Source organism: Scyliorhinus torazame, chromosome 6 (genome assembly GCF_047496885.1).
Source record: "Scyliorhinus torazame isolate Kashiwa2021f chromosome 6, sScyTor2.1, whole genome shotgun sequence".
Classification (NCBI taxonomy): domain Eukaryota; kingdom Metazoa; phylum Chordata; class Chondrichthyes; order Carcharhiniformes; family Scyliorhinidae; genus Scyliorhinus; species Scyliorhinus torazame.
The window spans coordinates 282,344,560-282,366,799 of NC_092712.1; the positions used below are offsets into that span (position 1 = coordinate 282,344,560).

At 52.4% G+C, this 22,240-nt stretch overlaps 1 protein-coding gene across 2 annotated transcripts in view; it reads left to right on the forward strand.

The window, feature by feature from the left end:
* The window catches only part of LOC140425470 (uridine phosphorylase 1-like), a 194,986-nt gene that overhangs the window by 71,572 nt on the left and 101,174 nt on the right, over positions 1-22,240 (forward strand). The window contains exons 3-4 of one of the 2 annotated variants that reach the window (XM_072509776.1): positions 18,036-18,153; positions 22,076-22,234. In XM_072509776.1, the coding sequence (XP_072365877.1) occupies positions 18,036-18,153; positions 22,076-22,234 (277 nt within the window). The remainder of the gene's footprint in view (positions 1-18,035; positions 18,154-22,075; positions 22,235-22,240) is intronic. The other variant, XM_072509777.1, reaches the window with a different exon arrangement.

Sequence of the window (22,240 nt, forward strand, 5' to 3'; positions counted from 1 at the left end):
GAGAACTCGGAGGGATTGAAGCCGTCACAGAGGAAACGTTTGGAGCTCGGCTGCTATTGGTGGATGGATCTACATGCTGGCCTAAACCTCTGGTTTAGGCCTAACGCCGATACAGTTCAGACTCAACATATGAGCTATGGATGCAGCTGCATCCCGACCACCAGGCTGGGGAGTGCGAAACACTGTCCGAGTCACAGTGAAGAAAGTGGAAGGAGAGTCACCTGTGGACCGGAAATTCTTCGTGAAGCGGGTGCTGCTCGAGTGTTGTGGGTTTAAAGCAACAGACATCTTCTGCTTGCAAAACTTCCCCAACAATGGATATTTTGATGTCACCTTCAAGAGTGTCGCAGCGTGCATCAAATTCCTGAACGTCTTCAAAGAAAAAGGTAACCAGAGTCCCCTGTCTATCCTGACTGCGGAGCCTCTGTTTACGCTACCGTCGCAGCAAAACCGGGTTGTTACACTGCACACGTACAACCCCCACGTCCCCGTGTCTGATGTGCTCAAGTTCCTCGCCAGGTACGCTGAGCTGAAAAGTGACAGCGTGCAATTGAAAGACACCTTCGGCATCTGGACAAGTGAGCACCAGATCAAGGTGACTCTAAGAACAGACAGCAACGGAACCATCCTGCATCCCCCCTCCAGTTTCGCTATTGGAGGAAATCGTGGCTACCTCTACTACGTGGGACAGCCAGGAGTATGCCACACCTGTGGCAAAATGGGGCATGTTGCCGCCAACTGCAGTGTGACCTTCTGCAAAAACTGCAGGCAGGAGGGACACATGACTAAGGACTGCAAAGAAGACGAGTGCTGCAACCTGTGTGGGGAGGCCGGCCATCTTTACAGGGCCTGCCCGAAACGCGGGGCGACATATGCACAGATCATCAGCAGCGGGGTTAAAAAGGCGACCAGAGAGGAGGTTCATACACCCTCCACCGAAAAAGACACCACAGCACAGAATGCGGAAAAGCAACAGAAGGGCCCCCAACAAAAAGAGGAGGCCCCAGCACGACCAGACAACCCAACCCCAGCCTCATCTGACGAGGAACACTCAATGGAAGAGTAAGAGGATGAGACAAAGAATAAAGAGCCCTGGGAAACAGTGAACAGGGACAAACGAAAGAGAAAACAAAAAAACAAACTGAAGAACCCCCCGATGGGGAGTGGCAAAAAGCGACACCTTTCAGCCAGCAGACTTAGCGCCAACACCTCCTCCGATGAGGGAAAACAAGACAAGAATCGGCCTCAAATAAAGAGGCAAAGCACCAATGTGGAACGGGAGGCACAGACCCCCCAGACCACAGACCAGGAAGAAAATAAAACCCGCCGAGACAATCAACCTCTGGCTCATGGGAACAGCAATATGACCAACGGCCACCAAACGCCGGACATCGAAAACAAGGTCACAGACCAACCCCCGAAAGTAACAAGCAGCAACAACCCAGGCGAAGACCGGCCTGCAACCCCAACACCTACTGACTGCCACAACGAACGCCAGGGCTACACCACCCTCCCAATGTATTTGCATCATGTTCACGGGGCCAGTGCGGACCAGAACAGTTTCCTCAGCCCTGCAACTGTGCTAAAGTTTGCGAGCACCACCGGCATGCTGGGGAACATCCAACAGCTGGAACAGCCAACTGTATAGACTCTGGACTCTTGAGACTGGTAAATCTACCTTTTTTATAATGGGTTTTAAAATTGCATCCATAAATGTGCGAAGCATCAAAGATACTTCGCGGTGTGTAGCCACACTCAACTATTTAGCAAATGTGAAAGCTGACCTACTGTTCCTGCAGGAGTGCGGAATTCCGCACCTCAGCAACTACGGGCGCTGGTCGAGCTGGTGGTCCCACGGGCCATCCATCTGGTCAGGAGGAAACGACTGTCGCTCCTCCGGCCTGGGTATTCTGCTGCGGGGAGGCAACTTCACCATCTCCGACGTTAAGGAGGTGGTGGGCGGGCGCCTCCTCGTAGCAGACGTCAAATACAAAAACACCCCTCTCAGACTTATAAATGTGTACGCCCTGGCCGTAAAAAGTGAGCGGCTGGCAGTCCTTCAGCAACTCCCACTGCTGTTGGCCACCTCCAAGCCGGTCATTCTGGGCGGTGACTTCAACTGCATCATCGATGCGGCTGGACGATCCGGCAGAGCCGACAGCAAACTAGACGCTACGTCCAGACTCCTGATGGAAACGGTAAAAGACGCCAAGCTGCTCGACGTCTGCAGCAACCCTGCAGACGGAGCGCAGCGTAGATACACATGGTCACGGCCAGACGGGTCCGTCCGCTCCAGGAGAGACTTCTTCTTTGTGTCCCGTGCTTTCACGGTCAGGTCCACCGACGTAAGGCCGGTGTTCTTCTCTGACCACTGCCTCCTACTGGCCGACTGCCACCTGCAGGAAAACCAGGGGGTAGGCAGGGGGACATGGAAGCTAAATGTAAAATTGCTGACCCCTGAGAACCTCGAGGAACTCAGGAGGGATTACAAAGGCTGGAGAACCGTGAAACCCCTCTTTGAGGCCCCACATGAGGTGGGAAGCAATCAAGGGGAATATCAAGAGGTTTTTCATCCTCAAAGGCATTCAAAAGGTGAGAGAGAGACGAGGGGGTCATGTCCAGGCTCCAGAAAAGTATGCAAAATTTGCTCCAGCTGCAGTCGATGGGGGTGGATGTCAAGGAGGATATCCAAGAGGTGAAGAGCCAGCAAGCCTCGCTCTACACCTCGGAGGCCTCCAAGGTTATCTTCCGTTCCAGAGTCCGCTCCGTGGAGCAGGACGAAAAGTGCTCACGCTTCTTCTTACAAAAGGTGCACAGAGAGACCTCTGTGATCAGCAGCCTGAAGGAAGAAGATGGCTCTGTAAAGTCATCGCAGTCTGACATCCTGAGGATCAGCCAATCCTTTTATGCCGGACTGTATGACCTGAAGCCAACAGATAGCACGGTTTCCCAGACCTTCCTGTCGACTATCACAGAGGTCATAGGCGACAGCCAGCTGGAAAACCTGGACAAACCGCTAACTCTGGATGAGCTGACAAAGGCCGTCAAGTCCTTCAAGACGAGTAAAACTCCCGGAAGCGATGGCTTACCGGTTGAGTTGTATTCGGCTCTGTGGGGCTGGATGGGCCCAGACCTGCTGGAAGTGTACGAGAGTATGCTTCTGGAAGGCAGCATGTCAGAGTCCATGAGGAAAGGCATCATCACTCTCATCTACAAGCAGAAGGGGGAAAGGGAAGAAATTCGAAATTGGCGACCCATTTCACTGTTGAATGTGGATTACAAAATTCTAGCCAAGGTCATCGCAAATCGGGTCAGGTCTGCTCTGGAGTCGGTGATCCACCCTGACCAGACCTGTGCTGTACCCGGCAGGAAGATCTCTGATAGCCTCGTGCTACTCAGGGATACGATCGCCTACGTGCAGGACAGGAGGGTGGACACCTGCCTCATCAGCCTTGACCAGGAGAAGGCGTTTGACAGAATATCGCACACCTACATGATGGATGTACTCTCCAAAATGGGGTTTGGGGAGGGAATTCGCAATTGGATCAAACTGCTCTACACAAACATCTATAGCGCAGTCTCAATCAATGGGAGTCAGGCAGGGCTGCCCTCTCTCCTCTGCCCTTTTTGTGTGCTGCATAGAACCTTTTGCCGAGTCCATCAGGAAGGATCCGAAATAAGAGGAGTGACGATCCCAGGCAGTGGAGGCATGCAAGTCAAGGCCTCCCTGTACATGGACGACGTTGCCGTCTTCTGCTCGGATCCTGCGTCTGTACGCAGGCTCTTGACCACCTGCGACCAGTTTGAACTGGCCTCGGGAGCCAAGGTAAACTGTGACAAGAGCGAGGCCATGTTCTTTGGGAACTGAGCCGACCGGTCCTTTGTCCCCTTCACTGTCAGGTCAGATTACCTGAAGGTGCTGGGGATATGGTTTGGAGCTGCTGGGGCGTGCACCAAAAGCTGGGAGGAGCGCATAACAAAGGTAAGGCAGAAACTGGGCTGGTGGGAGCAACGCTCCCTCTCCATGGCGGGCAAAACCCTGGTCATCAGGTGTGAGGTACTCTCGGTGCTACTGCACGTGGCAAAGGTCTGGCCCATCACCCGACCCTACGCCACAGCAGTCACCCGGGCCATCTTCAAATTCATCTGGAGATCCAAGATGGACCGTGTCCGAAGGGACACCATGTACAAACCTCTGGAGAAGGGAGGGCGGAACGTACCCAACGCCTCCCTCATCCTGTTGGCCACCTTTGTGTCCAGCTGCATCAAGCTGTGCGTGGACCCCCAATATGCAAACACCAAGTGTCACTACATACTGAGGTTCTACCTGTACCCGGTGTTACGAAGGATGGGCCTGGCCTCATTACCGCGGAACGCTCCAAGTAGTTGGACCGTACCGTACCACCTGTCCTTCGTGGAAAAGTTTTTGAAGAAAAACACCTTTGACCACAAGGCAATGAAGCAGTGGTCAGCACGTCATGTCCTCGAGGCCCTCAGGGAAAAGGAGACCGTGGAGGACGTTGGATGGTTCCCTGAGCAGACTGCCAGAGTCATCTGGCAGAACGCCTCATCACCAGAACTTTCAAACAAGCACCAAGACCTAGCTTGGCTGGTGGTGAGAAGGGCCCTCCCTGTCAGATTCTTCATGCACACCCGAAGGCTCTGCGCCAATGCACGCTGCCCTCGGAGTGGCTGTGGGGGAAATGAGACGGTCACACACCTCCTTGTGGAATGTGCCTTTGCAAAGAAGGTCTGGAGAGAGATGCAGTGGTATTTGTCAAGGTTCATCCCGAACAGCTCTGTGACACAAGACTCTGTGCTCTACGGACTGTTTCCAGGGACACACACCGAGACAAATATCAACTGCTGCTGGAAGGTCATCAACTCGGTGAAAGACGCTCTTTGGTCTGCCCGAAACTTGCTGATCTTCCAGTGCAAAGAATTGTCCTCGACCGAGTGTTGCAGACTGGCACGTTCCAAGGTCCAGGACTACGTGCTGAGGGACACACTCAAGCTTGGGGCAGCTGCCGCCAAAGCGGAATGGGGAAAGACCACTGTGTAAGGTTTTTCCAGCAAATGTACACCGAGTAGCGGGTAACAGTGTAAACCCCCCTCGGTCTGGGACACCAACACTCAAATGTATAAAACAAACATGACAATGTAAATATTTAAGAAGGAATTGAAACGTAAAGAGTGATATGTGTACAATATTATCAAAATTGAATGGAAGAAAGGCAAGGCAATGTGTAACTCTGCCGGAAATATACAGTCAAGACAATTCGAAATGTTCTGTAATGCTTATGATAAATTTTATGAATAAAGTATATTTTTTTGAATAAAAAAAAAGTCTGTTTAGTACTGTGGCCTATGGCCAGGAAATGGTAATACGATCTACCCTGTCTGTATAGTACTGTGGCCTATGACCAGGAAATACCTGGATCTACCACCATGTATTGTACAGGAGCCCCGGTGGGCTCCGCCTCTGGCTCCGCATCCCCCGGGCTGTATATAGATCTGGCCACCTGTGGGCGGCACTCATTGTTACTGAACTCACAGGCAGGCAAGTTCTCAGTTAATAAAGCCTCTGTTCACTCGTTCTCATCGTCTTGCAGTGAATTGATGGTACAACAATTTATTAACTGAAGACATCACTATGGAAGCCGCTCTAAAGCCTGATAAACTCGACCTCAACGCACGAGCGACAGAAGCTAAGGAGATCTTCTCCCACTGGCTGTGCTGTTTTGAGGCCCATCTCGACTCCTCTGAAACACCTCCCTCCGACGCACTCCAGCTACGCCTCCTCCACGCCCGGGTGAGCCATCGAATCTCCGTGATGATTGAGAAAGCCGACACATACAATGCGGCTGTCGCGACGCTGAAGGAGCGTTTCGTGAAGCCCGTAAACGAGGTGTTCGTGCGGCACCTTCTCACTATCCGCCATCAACGCGCCGGGGAATCGCTGGACGAGTACCTGGAGAACCTGACCCTACTCGCCAGAAACTGCAACTACCAGGATGTGAAGGCCGAGGAGCACACAAAGCTGCAGATCCGGGACACCTACGTGGCTGGGGTCCGGTCTAACTACGTCAGGCTGCGACTGCTGGACAATAGGGCCTCGGACCTGCAGGACACGGTAAAACTAGCCACCTCATTAGAGGTGGCCTACCAGAGCCTAAGCGCGTCCACCGCAGACCCAGCGAACCCCTCGTGGGCACAACCGACGCGGCCCTCACCAGGTCCGACTACGTCACAGGCTTGTGCCGCGCAGCTGCCCATCCAGACCGGGGGTCCGCCGTGCTACCTCTGCGATCAGGGCCAACACCCCCGGCAGCGTTGCCCAGCCTGCACAGCAACATGCAGCGACTGCGGCAAAAAGGGACATTTTGCCAGAGTCTGCCTGGCCCGACATAAAGCCCTGAAGTCTAAAGCGTACCAGGCCCGATCCAAGGACTCACAGGCCCATAGACCCCGCAATGTGGCTGCGTGTCAGCCGGGAATGCCCCCTTCAGACGCTTCATCCGCCTTGTGCAACTCATGGGGGGCGCCATCTTTCACGCAGCCCGACATGTGCGACTCGTGGGGGTGGCCATCTTGGCCGTCATCTTCAAAACCAACCGACACATGCGACCGATGGGCGTGGCCATCTTGGTCGCCATATTCAACTCAGCCCGACATGTGTGACTCGTGGGGGCCGCCATCCTGTGACTCCGATAGCTCCGACCACGCAGACTACCCGCAGCTCGGCGCAGTCACCCTCGGCCAGTCGCAGCCAAAGCACCTGAAAAATTCAATGATGGTCGTCCGGGTCAACGGGCACGAGACCCCCTGTCTTTTCGACTCCAGAAGCACAGAGAGCTTTGTCCACCCTGACACAGTAAGACGCTGCGCCCTGCACATCTACCCTGCGTCCCAGACAATCTCCCTTGCCTCCAGATCCCATTTGGTGCAGATCCGGGGGTACTGTGTCGCGAACCTCGCGATTCAGGGCTCAGAATACACCCAATTTAAACTGTATGTCCTCCCTCACCTCTGCGCCCCCCTACTGCTTGGACTAGACTTCCAATGCAGTCACCGAAGTCTGACACATGAAGTTCGGCGGACCCTTACCCCCCCCCCCCTCACGATATGTAGCCTCGCGACCCTTAAGGTCGCGCCACACACACCCCCCCACCCCGCTCTTCGCGAACCTCACCCCCGACTGTGAACCTGTCACCACCAGGGGCAGACGGTACAGTGCACAAGACATGACTTTTATCAAGTCAGAGGTCCAGCGACTCTTGAGGGAGGGGGTCATCAAGGCCAGCAACAGCCCCTGGAGGGCACAAGTGGTAGTTGTCAGGACCGGGGAAAAGAATCGGATGGTTGTGGACTACAGCCAAACCATAACCGGTTCACGCAACTGGATGCGTACCCCCTCCCATGCGGAGATGGTCAACCAAATCGCGCAATACCGGATTTCCTCCACGGTAGATCTGAAGTCAGCCTACCATCAGCTCCCGATCCGCCCGGAAAATCACCACTACACAGCTTTTGAAGCAGCCGGCCGACTCTTCCACTTCCTCAAGGTCCCTTTCGGCGTCACTAATGGGGTCTCGGTCTTCCAGAGAACGATGGACCGAATGGTGGACCAGTACGGGCTGCGGACTACATACCCGTACTTTGACAATGTCACCATCTGCGGCCATGATCAGTAGGACCATGACACCAACCTTCAGAGGATCCCCCAAACCCTCAACCAGGCGGGCAGGCCAGTAGCCTTCTTTTCCCCAACCCTCAACGCCTCCGAGATCCGACACTCCTCTGTCGAGAAGGAAGCTCAAGCCATCGTGGAAGCTGTGCGGCATTGGAGGCACTACCTAGCCCGTAGGAGGTTCACGCTCGTCAACAACCAACGGTCGGTAGCCTTTATGTTTGACAACGCACAACGGGGCAAATTTAAAATGACAAAATCTTGAGGTGGAGGATCGAACTCTCCACCTGCAATTACGATATCAAGTATCATCCTGGGGAGCTCAACGAGCCCCCAGTTGCCGTGTCCCACGGCACATGCGCCAGTGCGCAAGATGACCGACTTCGGGCTATCCACGATGACCTCTGTCACCCGGGGGTCACCCGGCTTACCCACTTTATGAAGGCCCGCAATCTGCCCTACTCCACCGAGGAGGTCAGGGCCATGACCAGGGACTGCCACGTCTGCGCAGAGTGCAAACCGCACTTCTATTGGCCAGACAAGGCTCCTCAGTATTGACTTCAAAGGGCCCCTCCTGTCCACTAACCTTAATATATAATTCCTGACCGTCATTGACGAGTACTCCCGCTTCCCCTTCACTGTCCCTTGTCCCGACATGATCTCGGCCACTGTGATAAAGGCAGTGCACAGCATCTTCACCCTGTTCGGTTTCCCTGCATACATCCACAGTGAGGGGGGCACATCGTTTATGAGCGATGAGTTGCATCAGTACCTGCTCAGTAAGGGCATCGCCTCGAGCAGGACTACGAGCTAAGCCTGCAGGGAAACTGGCAGGTGGAGAGGGAGAACGCGACGGTATGGAAGGCAGTTCTTCTTGCCCTCCGGTCTAGAAGTCTCCCGATTCCCCGCTGGCAGGAGGTCCTCCCCGACGTGCTCCACTCCATTAGGTCGCTCCTCGGCACAGCCACGAACGAGACCCCTCACGACCGTGTGTTTGTCTTCCCGAGGAAGTCCATCTTCGGGGTCTCGCTTCCATCCTGGCTGACAACTCCGGGGCCCGTCCTTCTCCGGAAGCATACGAGGAGCCAGAAGACCGACCCCCTGGTTGAGAGGGTCCAGCTGCTGCACACAAACCCCCGATACGCCAATGTCGCGCACAAAGACGGACGGTAAGATACGGTCTCCCTATGGGACCTGCCGCCCGCTGGATCCCCGGCCAACACGCGCTCCTTGCGCCCCCCCTGGGGCTCCTGTACTGTCCCACACCTACACTGCCACCATCCACCACCCCCCTGCCTACCCCCTCCCCTCAACCGACGCCGACACGCCGGGCTGTAGCTCCAGACAACATGCTCTCGGAGTCATCAACTGCAACGCCCGCACCCGCCGCACCGCCAGAGCTGAGGAGGTCCAAAAGAACAATCCGGCCTCCAGACAGACTGAATATATGATGACCCCACTTCACCCCCGCCGGATTTCGTTTTTTTAACAGTGAATGTGATGAATGTATTCACCATAGAATAAACTGTCTGTTTAGTACTGTGGCCTATGGCCAGGAAATGGTAATACGCTCTACCCTGTCTGTATAGTACTGTGGCCTATGACCAAGAAATAGTAATACGATCTACCACCATGTAATTGTACAGGAGCCCCGGTGGGCTCCGCCTCTGGCTCCGCACCCCCCGAGGCTGTATATAGACCTGACCACCTGTGGGCGGCACTCATTGTTACTGAACTCACAGGCAGGCAAGTTCTCGGTTAATAAAGTCTCTGTTCACTCGTTCTCATCGTCTTGCAGTGAATTGATGGTACAACAGCCAGATTCAAAGAATCTTTGTCAAAGCTGTGTTCATTCTTTGAAGTCTCTCCAGTCTTCTTCTTAGGCAGTCCCTGGGGGTGGAGGATGATATTCTTGCACACTAAAATGGGTTCTCAGGTGACTGAGGAGTCCAGTGTGTGACCTACAATCTCTGTCACAGGTGGGGCAGACAGTGGTTGAAGAAGCAGGTGGGTGGGTGGGGGTTCATGGTTTGCCACACATTCTCTCACTGACAACGCATGGCTTCAGCTTTCCCTTGACGATGAAGCTTTTTAAAAAATAAATGTTTTTATTGGATTTTTGAACAAAGTATATTTACCGTTATGTACAGAGAATAGGATATATATATATATATATACACTATATATATAGAAGAGAAGGGCACACACAAACATACCAAAAAAAAAATGAATAATAAAAAATAAATAAAAAATAAAATAAAAGTAACTGGTAAAATGTTATGCATCTGCTCAACAGCAGCAACTCTGTACGATTGGCAATATTATTTACAACACATAAGTAGGCATCTGTTTGTTGGGGGGGTGTGGGGGGGAGACTGGGAGGTAGATATACATTTGGGTGCCGGAGAAACAATTACAGAGGGTAATACTCAAATGGGTCTGGTGTTGGTGTTGTCGCTTGCTTCTCCCGGACGGATTTCGCTGCCATTGTCGTCGCGCGCTCACCGCCGCCTCAGCCATCCCTCCCGTCTTTCGCCTGGATTCTCCTTGCTCTCTGTTCCTGGAGATGCCAAGTTTGTTATCGTTTCCTGTGCCCTCCTTCCGGCTATCATTTCCCTGCCCCCGCCCCCCCCACCTCCCTGGTTCTCCTCTATTGTTCCCTGTCTCTTCACTCTTTCCCCCCACTTCTGCCCCCTCCCCCCTCCTGTGGTTCGCCTTTCTTTCCTCTTAGGTTTAGCTGTCCGTCCCCCCGCCCCACTTCCCGGTCTACCTCTCCCTCTCATGCCTTGGCTACTTTCCCCTGATTCTTGGCTACCTGGCTATTCTTCTACTTGTTCGTTGGCCACAAGCAGGTCCCAGAACAATTGGATGAATGGCTCCCACGTTCTCTGGAAGCCGTCGTCTGACCCTCGGATGGCGAATTTGATTTTCTCCACTTGGAGAGATTCTGAGAGTTCGGAAAGCCAGTCCGCAGCTTTGGGTGGTGCTGCTGACCGCCAGCCGAACAGGATTCTGCGGCGGGCCATCAGGGAGGCAAAAGCAAGGGCGTCCGCCCTCCCCAGGAATAGATCTGGCTGGTCTGATAACCCGAAAACCGCCACTTTCGGGCATGGCTCCACCCTCATCCCCACCACTTTGGACATTGCCTCGAAGAAGGCTGTCCAGTACCCCGAAAGTCTGGGGCAAGACCAGAACATATGGGCGTGGTTGGCCAGGCCTCCTTGGCACCGTTCACATCTATCCTCCACCTCTGGGAAGAACCTACTCATACTGGTTCTTGTTAAGTGGGCTCTATGTACCACTTTTAGTTGCATCAGGCTGAGCCTTGCGCAGTTGGAGGTGGAGTTGACCCTATGCAGTGCTTCGCTCCAGAGTTCCCACCCTATTTCAATCCCCAGGTCCTCCTCCCATTTCTTTCTTGTTGTGTTCAGTACGGTGTTGGCCCTTTCTACCAGTCCGTCATACATGTCGCTACAGTTTCCTTTATCTAGTATGCTTGTGTCCAGTAACACTTCCAGTAATGTCATGGAAGTTGTAGGTACGTCCTTGTCTCCTTTCGTAGGAAGTTTTTGAGTTGCTGGTACCTTAGCTCATTCCCCTTGGCTAGCTGGAATTTCTTTGTCAGTTCGTGCAGTGTTGCGATCCTACCGTCCGTGTGTAGGTCCCTGACTCTCAGTGTCCCTCTGTCCTGTCCCCACTTTTTGAAGGTGGCGTCAGTCAGCACTGGTGTGAACCTATGGTTGTTGCAGATGGGAGCTTTGTCCGACATTGCAAGGAGTGCCACAATGCAAGGACCCGGAGGGCGGTCCCCATGCAGGAGGCCTCTTCTGCGCGCACCCACTCGGCTTCTGGCTCCTTGTTCCATCCCCTTACACGCTCGGCCGTCGCCGCCCAGTGGTAGAATTGTAAGTTTGGGAGGGCTATCTCTCTCCCTCCCCCCCCCCCCCCCCCGGATTTTGTTTTTTGGAGGACCTTCTTTGGGATCCTAGCATTCTCCCCCCCCCCCCCCCCCCCCCCCATACGGACACCATGATTAATTTGCCTAGTGCTTTGAAAAAGGCCTTGGGAATGTAAATTGGAATGGGTCTAAGTAAGAAGAGGTACCTGGGCAGTACGTTCATTTTGATCATCTGGACTCTCCCCGCGAGGTCCTTTGCAGGTCCTGCTTTACTTCCTCTGTCAGACTGGTGAGGTTCCATTTGTGGATCCCGTTCCAGCCATGGGCTATTTGGATCCCCAGGTAGCGGAATTCGTGTTGGGCTTGTTTCAAACGGCAGTCTCGTTAGTGCTGTCCCCCCTACTTGTGGGTGTACCGGGAAGATCTCGCTTTTGCTCATGTTGGGTTTAGAGCCCGAGAAGGCACCAAACTCTTTCAGGAGCGCGATGATTCCGTCCATGCTGCTTTGTGGGTCCGAAATGTAGAGGAGCAGGTCATCTGCATAGTTCTGTGTTCTCCGCCACCCTTTCGGATCCCCCTCCAGCTTTTTGCTGCTTTGAGCGCAATTGCTAGGGGCTCGATCGCCAGAGGGAACAGCAGCGGGGACAGTGGGCATCCATGTCTCATGCCCCTGTGCAGCTGGAAGTATCGAGAGTTGGTGTTGTTGGTCTGTACACTCGCCATGGGAGCGTTGTATAGGAGTTTTACCCAGGAGGTGAACCCTGTCCAAGCCCGAACTGCTCCAGTACCTCTATGAGGTATCTCCATTTGACCCTGTTGAAGGCCTTTTCTGCATCTAGGGAGACAATCACCTCTGGTGTTCTCTCCCCAGATGGGGTCATTATCACGTTCAGCAGGAGCCTGATGTTCGAGGTAAGCTGTCTACCTTTAACACGGTACGCAGTCTTCTAGCCTTTTGGCTAGGATTTTTGCCAGTATTGTGGCATCTGCGTTCAGCAGTGAGATGGGTCTGTATGACCCACATTCTGTTGGGTCTTTATCTTTCTTAGGTATCAGCGAGATTGAGGCTTGTGTTAGCGTGGGTGGCAGTGTGCCCCTAGCTAGCGGGTCTGTGAACATCTCCCGCAGGTGCGGGGCCAGTGCTGTCGCAAATGTTTTGTAGAAGTCCGCCGGGGACCCGTCTGGTCCCGGTGCCTTCCCCGCCTGCATGGAGCTAATGCTGTCCATGATCTCTCCCAGTGCAAGTGGTGCTTCCAGGCCCCGTTTTATGCCCTCCCCCACGACTGGTATGTCCAGTCCATCAAGGAACCGTTTCACCCTGGATTCCCCCATTGGGGGCTCTGTGGTGTGCAGCCCTTGGTAGAAAGCCTTGAAGGTTTTGTTGATCTTTTCTGGCTCTGTTTCTAATGTGTCTCTGGTGTCCCTGATTTGTGCAACTTCTCTGGTGGCTGCCTGCTTTCTCAGCTGGTGTGCCAACAGGCGGCTGGCTTTGTTTCCGTGTTCGTATAGGGTCCCACATGCCTGATGGAATTGGTGCACTGCTTTCCTGGTGGAGAGCAGATCAAAGTTCCTCTCCGCCAGGAGCTCTATGGTCGGGGCCTCGGCGTATTTACGGTCTACCTCCAGTATGGAGTCGACCAGCTGCTGCTTAGCCGCCCTTTCCTCCCTATCTCTTCGCACTTTGAAAGCGATGATTTCCCCTCTTAGTACGGCCTTTATCGCTTCCCAGAACGTGGAGGGTGAGACCTTCCCGTTCTGGTTGTTCTCCGTGTACTCTGTTATGGCCTGTGATATCTTTTAGTTGAAGGCCTTGTCAGCTAGTAGGGCAATGTCCAACCTCCATGTGGGGCGTTGGGCCCTGCCCGTCTCCAGCCTCACGTCCATGTAGTGTGGAGTGTGGACGGATATCACAATTGCGGAGTATTCCACTTTGTCTATCCCCGGAAGCCACGTTTTCCCCACCACAAAGAAGTCAATTCTGGTGTACATGTTGTGTACTGTGGAAAAGAGGGAGAACTCCTTCTCCCCTGGGTGGGTGAACCTCCAGGGGTCCACCGCTCCCATCTGTGACCGAGTTCCCTTGCCATGCTTGAGGTTTTCCCCGTTTTGGGGCTTGATCTGTCAGTCATTGGATCCTGGACACAGTTGAAGTCCCCCCCCCCCCCCCCCCCCCCCCCATGATTAGTCAGTGCGTCGCTATGTCATGGATTTCTGCCATGGTCTTTTTGATGAAGCTCGTGTCGTCCCAGTTGGGCGCGTACACGTTAACTAGTACTACCAGTGCCGCATCCAGGGCCCCGCTGACCATGACGTACCGTCCCCCTGGGTCCGTAACCGTCTTTGTCGCCCTAAACATCGTCCTCTTGCTGATTAGTATTGCCACCCCCCCCCCCGGCCCTCGTCCCATAGCAGGAATGGTAGGTTTGTCCCACTCAGCCCTTTCTTACCCGCAGTCGGTCCTGATCTATCAGGTGTGTATCTTGGAGGAAGACTATGTTGGCCTTCATATTTCTTAGGTGGGCGAGGACTCTGGATATTTTCACTGGGCCGTTAAGTCCCCTTACGTTCCAGGTGACTATCCTGGTGAGGCGCTTCTGTCCCCTCGCTCCTGTGGGATTAACCATACTTACCTGGTGGACGCGCCCCTGCCCTCCGGGGTTTGCTTTTTGTTCAGGGTGCGCTCGCCGTGGCAGGGGTGGGGGCGGGGGGCTGCCGATGCCTCCCCACCCCCACCCCCGTCGGTGTGTTGTTGCCCTTTATTTCTACCCTAGCTGTTGGTTTTCCAGCCCGTGTTCCTCGACAAACTGGTTTGCTTCGGAGGGGGTTGTGAAGAAGTACTCTTTTTCTTGGTATGTGACCCAGAGTTTCGCTGGGTACAGCATTCCAAAACGCACTCCGTTCTTGTAAAGAGCTGCTTTCGCTCAATTGAATTTGGCCTGTCTCCTGGCTAGGTCTGCCCCAATGTCCTCGTAAACTCTAATGAAGTGACCTTCCCAATTGCAGGTTCTGCTTTGCCTGGCCCAGCGCAGGATTGTTTCCCTGTCTTGGTACCGGTGCAGTTTAGCGATAACTGCCCTCGGGTGATCCCCTGCCTTGGGCTTCGGGCGCAGCGACTGTTGTGCTCTGACCATTTCTGGTGGGTTGGGAAAGTTTTTCTCCCCACTAAGTTGCCCAGCATCTCGGCCACGTATGCCTTGGGGTTTCTACCCTCGATCCCCTCTGGTAGGCCCGCTATCCTTACATTTTGCCTTCTCGAGCAGTTTTCCTGATCGTCCACACTGCCCTCAGGCTCACCTGCATTGTGACCAGTCTCGGCTTCTCCAGGGCCATGATCCGGTCGGTCATGTCAGTCGCGGTTTTTTCCAGCTCCTGAATGGTCGCCTCTTGGGCTTCCAGTTTCTCCTCTTGGGCTTCCCGTTTCTCCTCTGCTCTGCCCAGGGTGAGCTGCACATCCGCCAGGGCCTTGGCCATTGCTGCCTCCATGTTTGCTCTGGCCTCAGCCTTGTTTTCCTGCTGATGTTCCCTCAGCACCTCGGCAAAGGCTGCCTTCCAGTTCCAGTTCCCCCCTGGCTCAGGGGGAAAATGCTCCTGTCTGTCGAGTTCTTTTTGTTGCGGCGAACCTTCCGTTCCGCCGCTTCGTGCGCTGATTAGCTCTTCTGAACGGGCTCGCCCATTGTCCTGTCTGGTTTTGGTGTCCTCTCTCCCTCTGCTTTGGCTGCCTTCTGTCATTTTTTTTTCCTTCCCCTTTTTTTCACCCATTTTTCTTTTCCCCTCCCGTCTCTCCTTTACCAAAAAAAGTGGAAAAAATTATTTCTCTTTAAAAGTTTTCTTTTCAAAGTTTTTTTTTCAGAAAGGGGAAGTTATTTTTTTTCCCCTCACTCACCCAGGGTCGAGAGAGAGAGAGGCTTCTGGTCGTGCCGGTAGTCCCTCTTTGTTCCGCCGCCTGCCTCGTGGTGGTTGCCGCCGGGGGGTGGGTCGGTCCTTGCTGCTAGCTCGGCCCCCGCTTTGGGCCAGGCTGCCGCTCATCCTGCCCCGTGTTCTCCTACCGGTGGGAGGGTCGGTCCTTGCTGCTGGCACGGTCCCCGCTTTGGTCCGGGCCGCTGCTCGTCCTGCCCCGCGTTCTGCTGCCGTGCATGAGGGGGGGAGTGGGGGGGGGGGGGGGGGAGTGGGGTGGGGGTGGGGGTGGGGGGGGGGGGCGCGCCCGCCCACGTCTCACACTTTAATTCACTTTGGAGTCCGTGTTCTTCTTCGCCCCCACTCTCTTGTTGCGGGGGGCCCAAACGGATGTATTTGCGCGCTTGGGTGCAAGTTCTCGGCGAGGACCGGGACTCAACTTTGTTTCCCCCCCCCCAGGAGCTCCTCCATCCGCGACCACTCTCCTTGACGATGAAACTTGAGGTGTTCAGCCCCTTCCCGGATGTTTTTCCTCCACTTTGGCCGATCTTGGTCCAGGGATTCACAGGTGTTAGTGAGGGTGTTACCCTCAAAGCCTCCTTGAAAAAGTGTATCCTTGAAGTGTTTCATCTGCCATATTGGGGCTTGCTTGCTCTGTCGAAGCTCCGAGTAGAGCATTTGTTTCGGGAGTCTTGTGTCAGGCATGCGGATGATGTGGCCCGCCCTGTGGAGTTGATCGAGTGTGCTCAATGCATCGGTGCTGAGGATGTTGTCTTGAGCGAGTACACTGACGTTTGTGTGCCTAAGCTGCCAAAGGATTTTCAGGATCTTGAGGAGGCAGTTCTGGTGGTGCTTCTCCAGGGTTTAGAGGTGCCTGCTGTGCATAGTTCACTTCTCTGCGCCATATAGGAGGGCGAGTATCATTATTACTCTGCAGACCAAGAGCTTGGTACCGGGTCTGAGGTCCTAGTTTTTGAACACACACACTTCCTCAGGTGAACGAGGGGCCATGGGGGTGGATGGAGTGCTGTGGTTTGCCTTGGGGCCATAGGCGTGGATGGAGTGCCGTAGTTTGGCATAGAGGTCATGGGGGATGGGCAGAGATGCATAGCATGGCATGGGAGCATGAGGGGCCAAGGGTGGGTGAGGGCATGAGGTGGCATGGACGGGGCATGGGATATGTGTGGGGATGTTTTTACTGTGACTGGGATGAATTCCCACAGGCCTTTTAAACAGCCCAGCTCGGCACCTGGCAGCCCAACCCAGTCAGCACCCTTCTTCACCACCACCAGCCCCCTACCACCTCCCAGCAATAAGGATTCAGCCTTTGCGGTTTGCGGGCACTTTCTCATGAGGTGGGTGGCCGAGCTGGGAATTTTCCCAATTCCCACTCCACGCCTTAGTGATGAAAATCCAGCCTTAAATTTCCATTTTCACTGGCTACTGCTTCCATTTCTATGTTTTACCTTTCTTTCCATAGAATCCCTACAGTGCATAAGGAGGCCATTCGGCCCATTGGGTCTGCACCAACCCTCTGAAAGAGTACCCTACCTCGGCCCACACTCCCACCTTACCCCCACCTAACCTGCACATCTTTGGACTGTGGGAGGAAACTAGAGCACCTGGAGGAAACCCACGCAGACAAGGGGAGGAAAGTGAAAACTCCACCCACCCAGAATTGAGAAGGCGGCACGGTAGCACTGTTGCTTCACAGCGCCAGAGACCCTGGTTCGATTCCAGCTTGGCTCACTGTCTGTGCCGAGTCTGCCCGTTCTCCCCGTGTCTGCGTGGGTTTCCTCCAGGTGCTCCTATTTCCTCCCACAAGTCCCGAAAGACGTGCTGTTAGGTAAATTGGACATTCTGAATTCACCCTCAGTGTACCCGAACAGGCACTGTAGTGTGGCCACTGGAGGATTTTCACAGTAACTTCATTGCAATGTTGATGAAAGCCTGCTTGTGACACTAATAAAGATTATTATTGAACCTGGGTCCCTGGCGTTGTGAGGCAGCAGTGCTAACCACTGTGTCGCCACTTTCCATTAAATGTCAGGTTTCTTCATATGTTCAAAATTACAAAATTTTTATATTGCAGCCCATAGAATTAATCACTTTTTCTTTTCCTTGACAATTACCTTTAACAGAAGATTTTTCAAAATCATGAGCAAGTTTTTTCTCTCCCCTTCAAACAGCGCTTCAACTTTTTACTGAAAGTAATGCAACAAATGGCACTGCAAATAGATTTTAGAGTCTGCTTTTTCAAAAATGAAATCGCTTTAACACCCCAGTCATACTGAATGTTTGTTTCAACAGTGCACTTGAGGTAAAGGTGAGCAGGGGGCTATCGACTTAGCTTTTGTTGAAGTGTCGATGGAAAGCAGCCTGTGTTGTGATGCTGATTGGTTTCACTTTTAAATTCTTTTGGGATCTTCAATTGATAAATTAATATTTAAATATGGTTGCAATGCATTGCAAATGATGACAAACACTTTTATTAATGGCTATTAAAGCAAGAATCTTATTACGAAAGTGACAGCAACTTTTTTTTAATTGCAGAGCGAAATGTGCGTATGTATCAAATCCTTACCTCGAAACAATGAAAGAAGATGTTTTATATCACTTTGACCTTGGAACGAAAACTCATGACTTCCGTGCTATGTTTGGCGATGTCAAGGTAAGCTCGCACGATGACTGGGCTGAATATTACTGACATGCAGGCAGTGCCGACATTGGGTTGTGTGACCACACATGTGGATAGCAGAATGTAATTTTGCATTTTGCCATCAGTATCCAATTGACAGTCGTCGGGCATGGAAGTCGGCCCACAATAGGGGCAGGGTGGAAGGATGTTCCTGCAGCTCAATCAGACCAAAGGCATCATACATAGAGGAAACTGGAAGGGAGACTAAACAAGGGAAGCTGTGGAGGAGTGGCTGGAGTTAGAGGGACAATGTCTCCAAGGTTCAGTGTTGCCTCGCTGAATGTGCTCCTGCAATAGTGAGGGCATGGCAAGAAGTGTTATTCCCGGTCGACAAGAGGAGGAGGAGGCTAGCAAGCCTCACAGAGATGGTTGTAGATGAAGTTAGCAGCCGCACGGCATCACATGAACACATGTGCAGTGTCCCAATCAATTCAATGACCTGCTGAAGCTATGCAATGTGAGTGGAATTCATAATAGCAAGCTCCTCGTCCTGGACAACGTAAATGGTTCGAATTCAATGTGAAATGAGGTTGCCAACCCATGCATCAGGCATAATCGGGCACCAGCTTCTTCAGTGAAATGGAAAGTAGTCTCACAGCAGAAACCAGTTGAAGTCAGTCAGAGTTAATGCTGCATTGTTCATACGAAATGGCCACTTGTAGCATGCTTCCCAGTGGTGCAATGCTGGACATGGAAACTGGCACAGATTGACAAGCAAAGCTGGGCCATGCAAGACAAGTGACACTATGTATGCTGTGGTTGCAGGAGAAGCAAGTTCAGAATGCTAAGGAATGGAGAAGGACAGGAGGTAGATTGCTATTAGTTGCTGTATTGACACCAATAGACGAGGAGGAGGCAGTTGTGGTAGAAGGGATTACAGTGATGTGGGTCTGGAACCTATACAAAGTGAGCAGCTTAATGGAAGTATCCATGAAAACTTCTGATGAGTGCTGGCTATGACGCTGCAGGTGAATACAGACAAAAAGTGTTGAAGCAAAGTGCAACACCCTAACATCATGTCAGAAGCAATTGAGGTGACAACGAGGGGAATGGAATCGCATGAGACCTCAAAGGAAGAGCCACCATCTGAAGAGACAGTGTCACACCATTCTAGAGCACCCTCCAGCAGTGCGTATACTCTCATGTTGGTGGGCGTTGGTGCACAGTTCAAAAGAATGGCACCTGCAGCACGGTGATGCGGTGGTTGGCACTGCTGCATTATGGCGCTGAGGACCCGGGTTCGATCCCGGCCCTGGGTTACTGTCCGTGCGGAGTTTTCACATTCTCTCTGTGTCCGCGTGGATCTCACCCCCACAACTCAAAAGGGTGTGCAGGGTAGGTGAATTGGCCTAAATTGCCCCTAAATTGGAAAAATAAAGAATTGGATACTCTAAATTAAAAAAAACATAGACAAAACAAAAATAAAGAATGGCACCAGCTGGTGATCATGGCACAGGAGTGCATAATCAATTTATGGAGGGAGTGCGAGCCACGGTCACTCCCCATTGGCGGACTGAGAAAGGGCCTACTGATGCCCGTCTTCCACAGATGATCAGCCTCTGCTCTGGTGGGCACTTTCCAACTGGTTAATTCTTGAGAAGGAGGAGGAGGTTATGTGGGAAGGTCTGAACTTGATAAGGGCAATGGTGAATATCCACCATGGCTTAATATCATGACAGGCCCGCTAAAATGGTAAGGGCATTTAAGGAAAGGCCACCAAGGCTACATGAGGGAGAAGGCTGAATTGTTTGCATGGCTGTTTAAGAAAGACTCTACAGAAATATGTCCATATGAATTATTTGTGGATTCTCTGGTGTGCATATCATGTCCATTGACAGCAGCCCCTTGGGTGCATTGCCATAGCCTGCTTGATCTCGCGCCTTCTCCATTTTAAAAATTCATACAGGTGATGTGGTCTTCGCAAGCTAGGCCAACATATATTGTCCATCACTAATTGCCCTTGAGAAGGTAGTCGGTGGGCTGCCTTCTTGAATTACTACAGTCCATGTGGTGCAGTTAGAAAGAGAGGATTCCCGCACACTCCTGACTTATGCGTCTTAGATGGTGGATGGATTTTGGAGAGTCAGGAGGTAAGTTACCCGCGGCAGGATTCCTAGCCTTTGACCTGCTCTTGTAGCCGCAGTATTTATATGGCTAGTTGATTTCAGTTTCTGGTCAATGGCAACCCCCAAAATGTTGATAGTGGGGGATTCACCATGGTAATGCCATTGAATGTAAAGTGGCGATGGTTAGATTCTCTCTTATTGGAAATGGTCTCTGCCGGGCACGTGTGTGGTGAAAATGTTACTTGCCACTTGTCAGTCCAAGCCTGGATGTTGCCCAGGTCTTGCTGCATTTAGACATGGACTGCATCAGTATTCTCTTTGGAGCAAGAGTAGGAGCAAGAGGCAGTGCTTTCAAGGTAGTCTCAATTCTCCAAAGCTATTCCCCTCTGGAGTGCCAGGTGTTCTGAGCACAGCATACTATAATGATGCATGTGACCCTTGATGGGGCGTACTGCAGGGCTCCCCCAGATCTTTCCAAAAATGTGAACCTTTTCGTTGTTGCCCTTACAGTCACATGACTGTAGTCCCAGACAGGCTTATCACACCTGTGCAGAGGGCATGTCTTCTGGCCTTGTCACCTTGTATCCACCTACAAAGCGGTTTGGGTTGCCTGAAAAGCTGAGGCAGTTTGAGTGAGTTGCAGCAGCTTCCACACCAACAAGAATCCTTTGGTAGTGCAGGGTCACATACTAGTTGTGCCTTTGGTAAGTTGCAACCATTCTTGTTGATGAAGGCTCCCACCTTGTGGTCCATGGCAGCTTGATGCAGTGATGGGCCGCTGACTGGGATATTCCACAGATTTCTGTAGACAATTTCTAGAATGATCCTGAGGAGCAATGGTTGAGTGTCACCAATACCTCTACCACCACAAACAGTGGATGGTCACCATATCTAATTGGGCTATATTCTCTTGCAGAATTTAGCATAGCTCTGATACCACCTGCCTGGACGGACACAGTCTTCATGTTCCAACAGAACTTTTTATAGTAAACCCTTTAGCTGGATAGCATCTTCTGTGATCATAAGCCTTTATTCATAGCCCTTGGCACCCTTCTCGTCTGTGTCCCCTTTCCATGAACTTGCAAACCTTGCTGCTCCTCTGAGTATTGCTGCTCCATTCCCAGCTGCGACGGCAGCTCTCCTCTTTCTCTCCTCTTCTCCCTTCCTCTCTCGCTCTTTTTCTTTTCTCATTGCTGCTCCCCACACCTTCCAGAAGACTCAAACTCTGAGTGCATAAGATTCAATGATAAATGAAAACACTCGCGTCTCAAAGTCTCTCAATCCCCTACTTCTGCCAGGGAGAGTTGGACCTCAAGAGAGACCCTTTCAGTGATGTACCTCTGATCTATGTTCCTACTTTTCAGTGCCTCCACCTTATTGCTCTCACGCTATAATGCTTCTCAAGCCCCTTGTGTTGCAACACTCTGCTCTCAGTGGCTTCCACTTTCAGCTCCCACTTACCTGACACTGAGCTGTCACCTCCATTTGGCTGGCAAGTTGCTGAAAATGTCGACTTCTTGTGCCCTGGTGAAATTTGAAAACCACCTCAAAATAGCAGACAGTTGTCTTCTTAACAGGCTCGTTGCCTGCCTTCCACTGCTTTGTGCAATATCAACCCCGCTTTCCAACCACTTCTGCTCTGGAAAATCTGCCTGGGGGCAGGAAGACATCAAGGTTCTGCTCTGCATTTCCCTGAAATTTGGCCCCACCGCCCAATGGTCATCTTCCTGTGAACGATAAAATCCTGCTCAGTATGTCAGGATTATAGCACTTAATTCTTGTCAAATGATGGATACAAATGATGCCATGGTTTCTTTTTTTTGTGGCAGTTTTTATGTGTCGGAGGAAGTGCATCGCGAATGAAAGCCTTCAGTCAGTACATGAATGAGCTGTTAGGACTGGGGAGTGCCACTGATGACATTGCCAATATCTGTGCAGGCACTGACCGTTACAGTATGTACAAAGTGGGGCCTGTCCTTGCAGTCAGTGTAAGT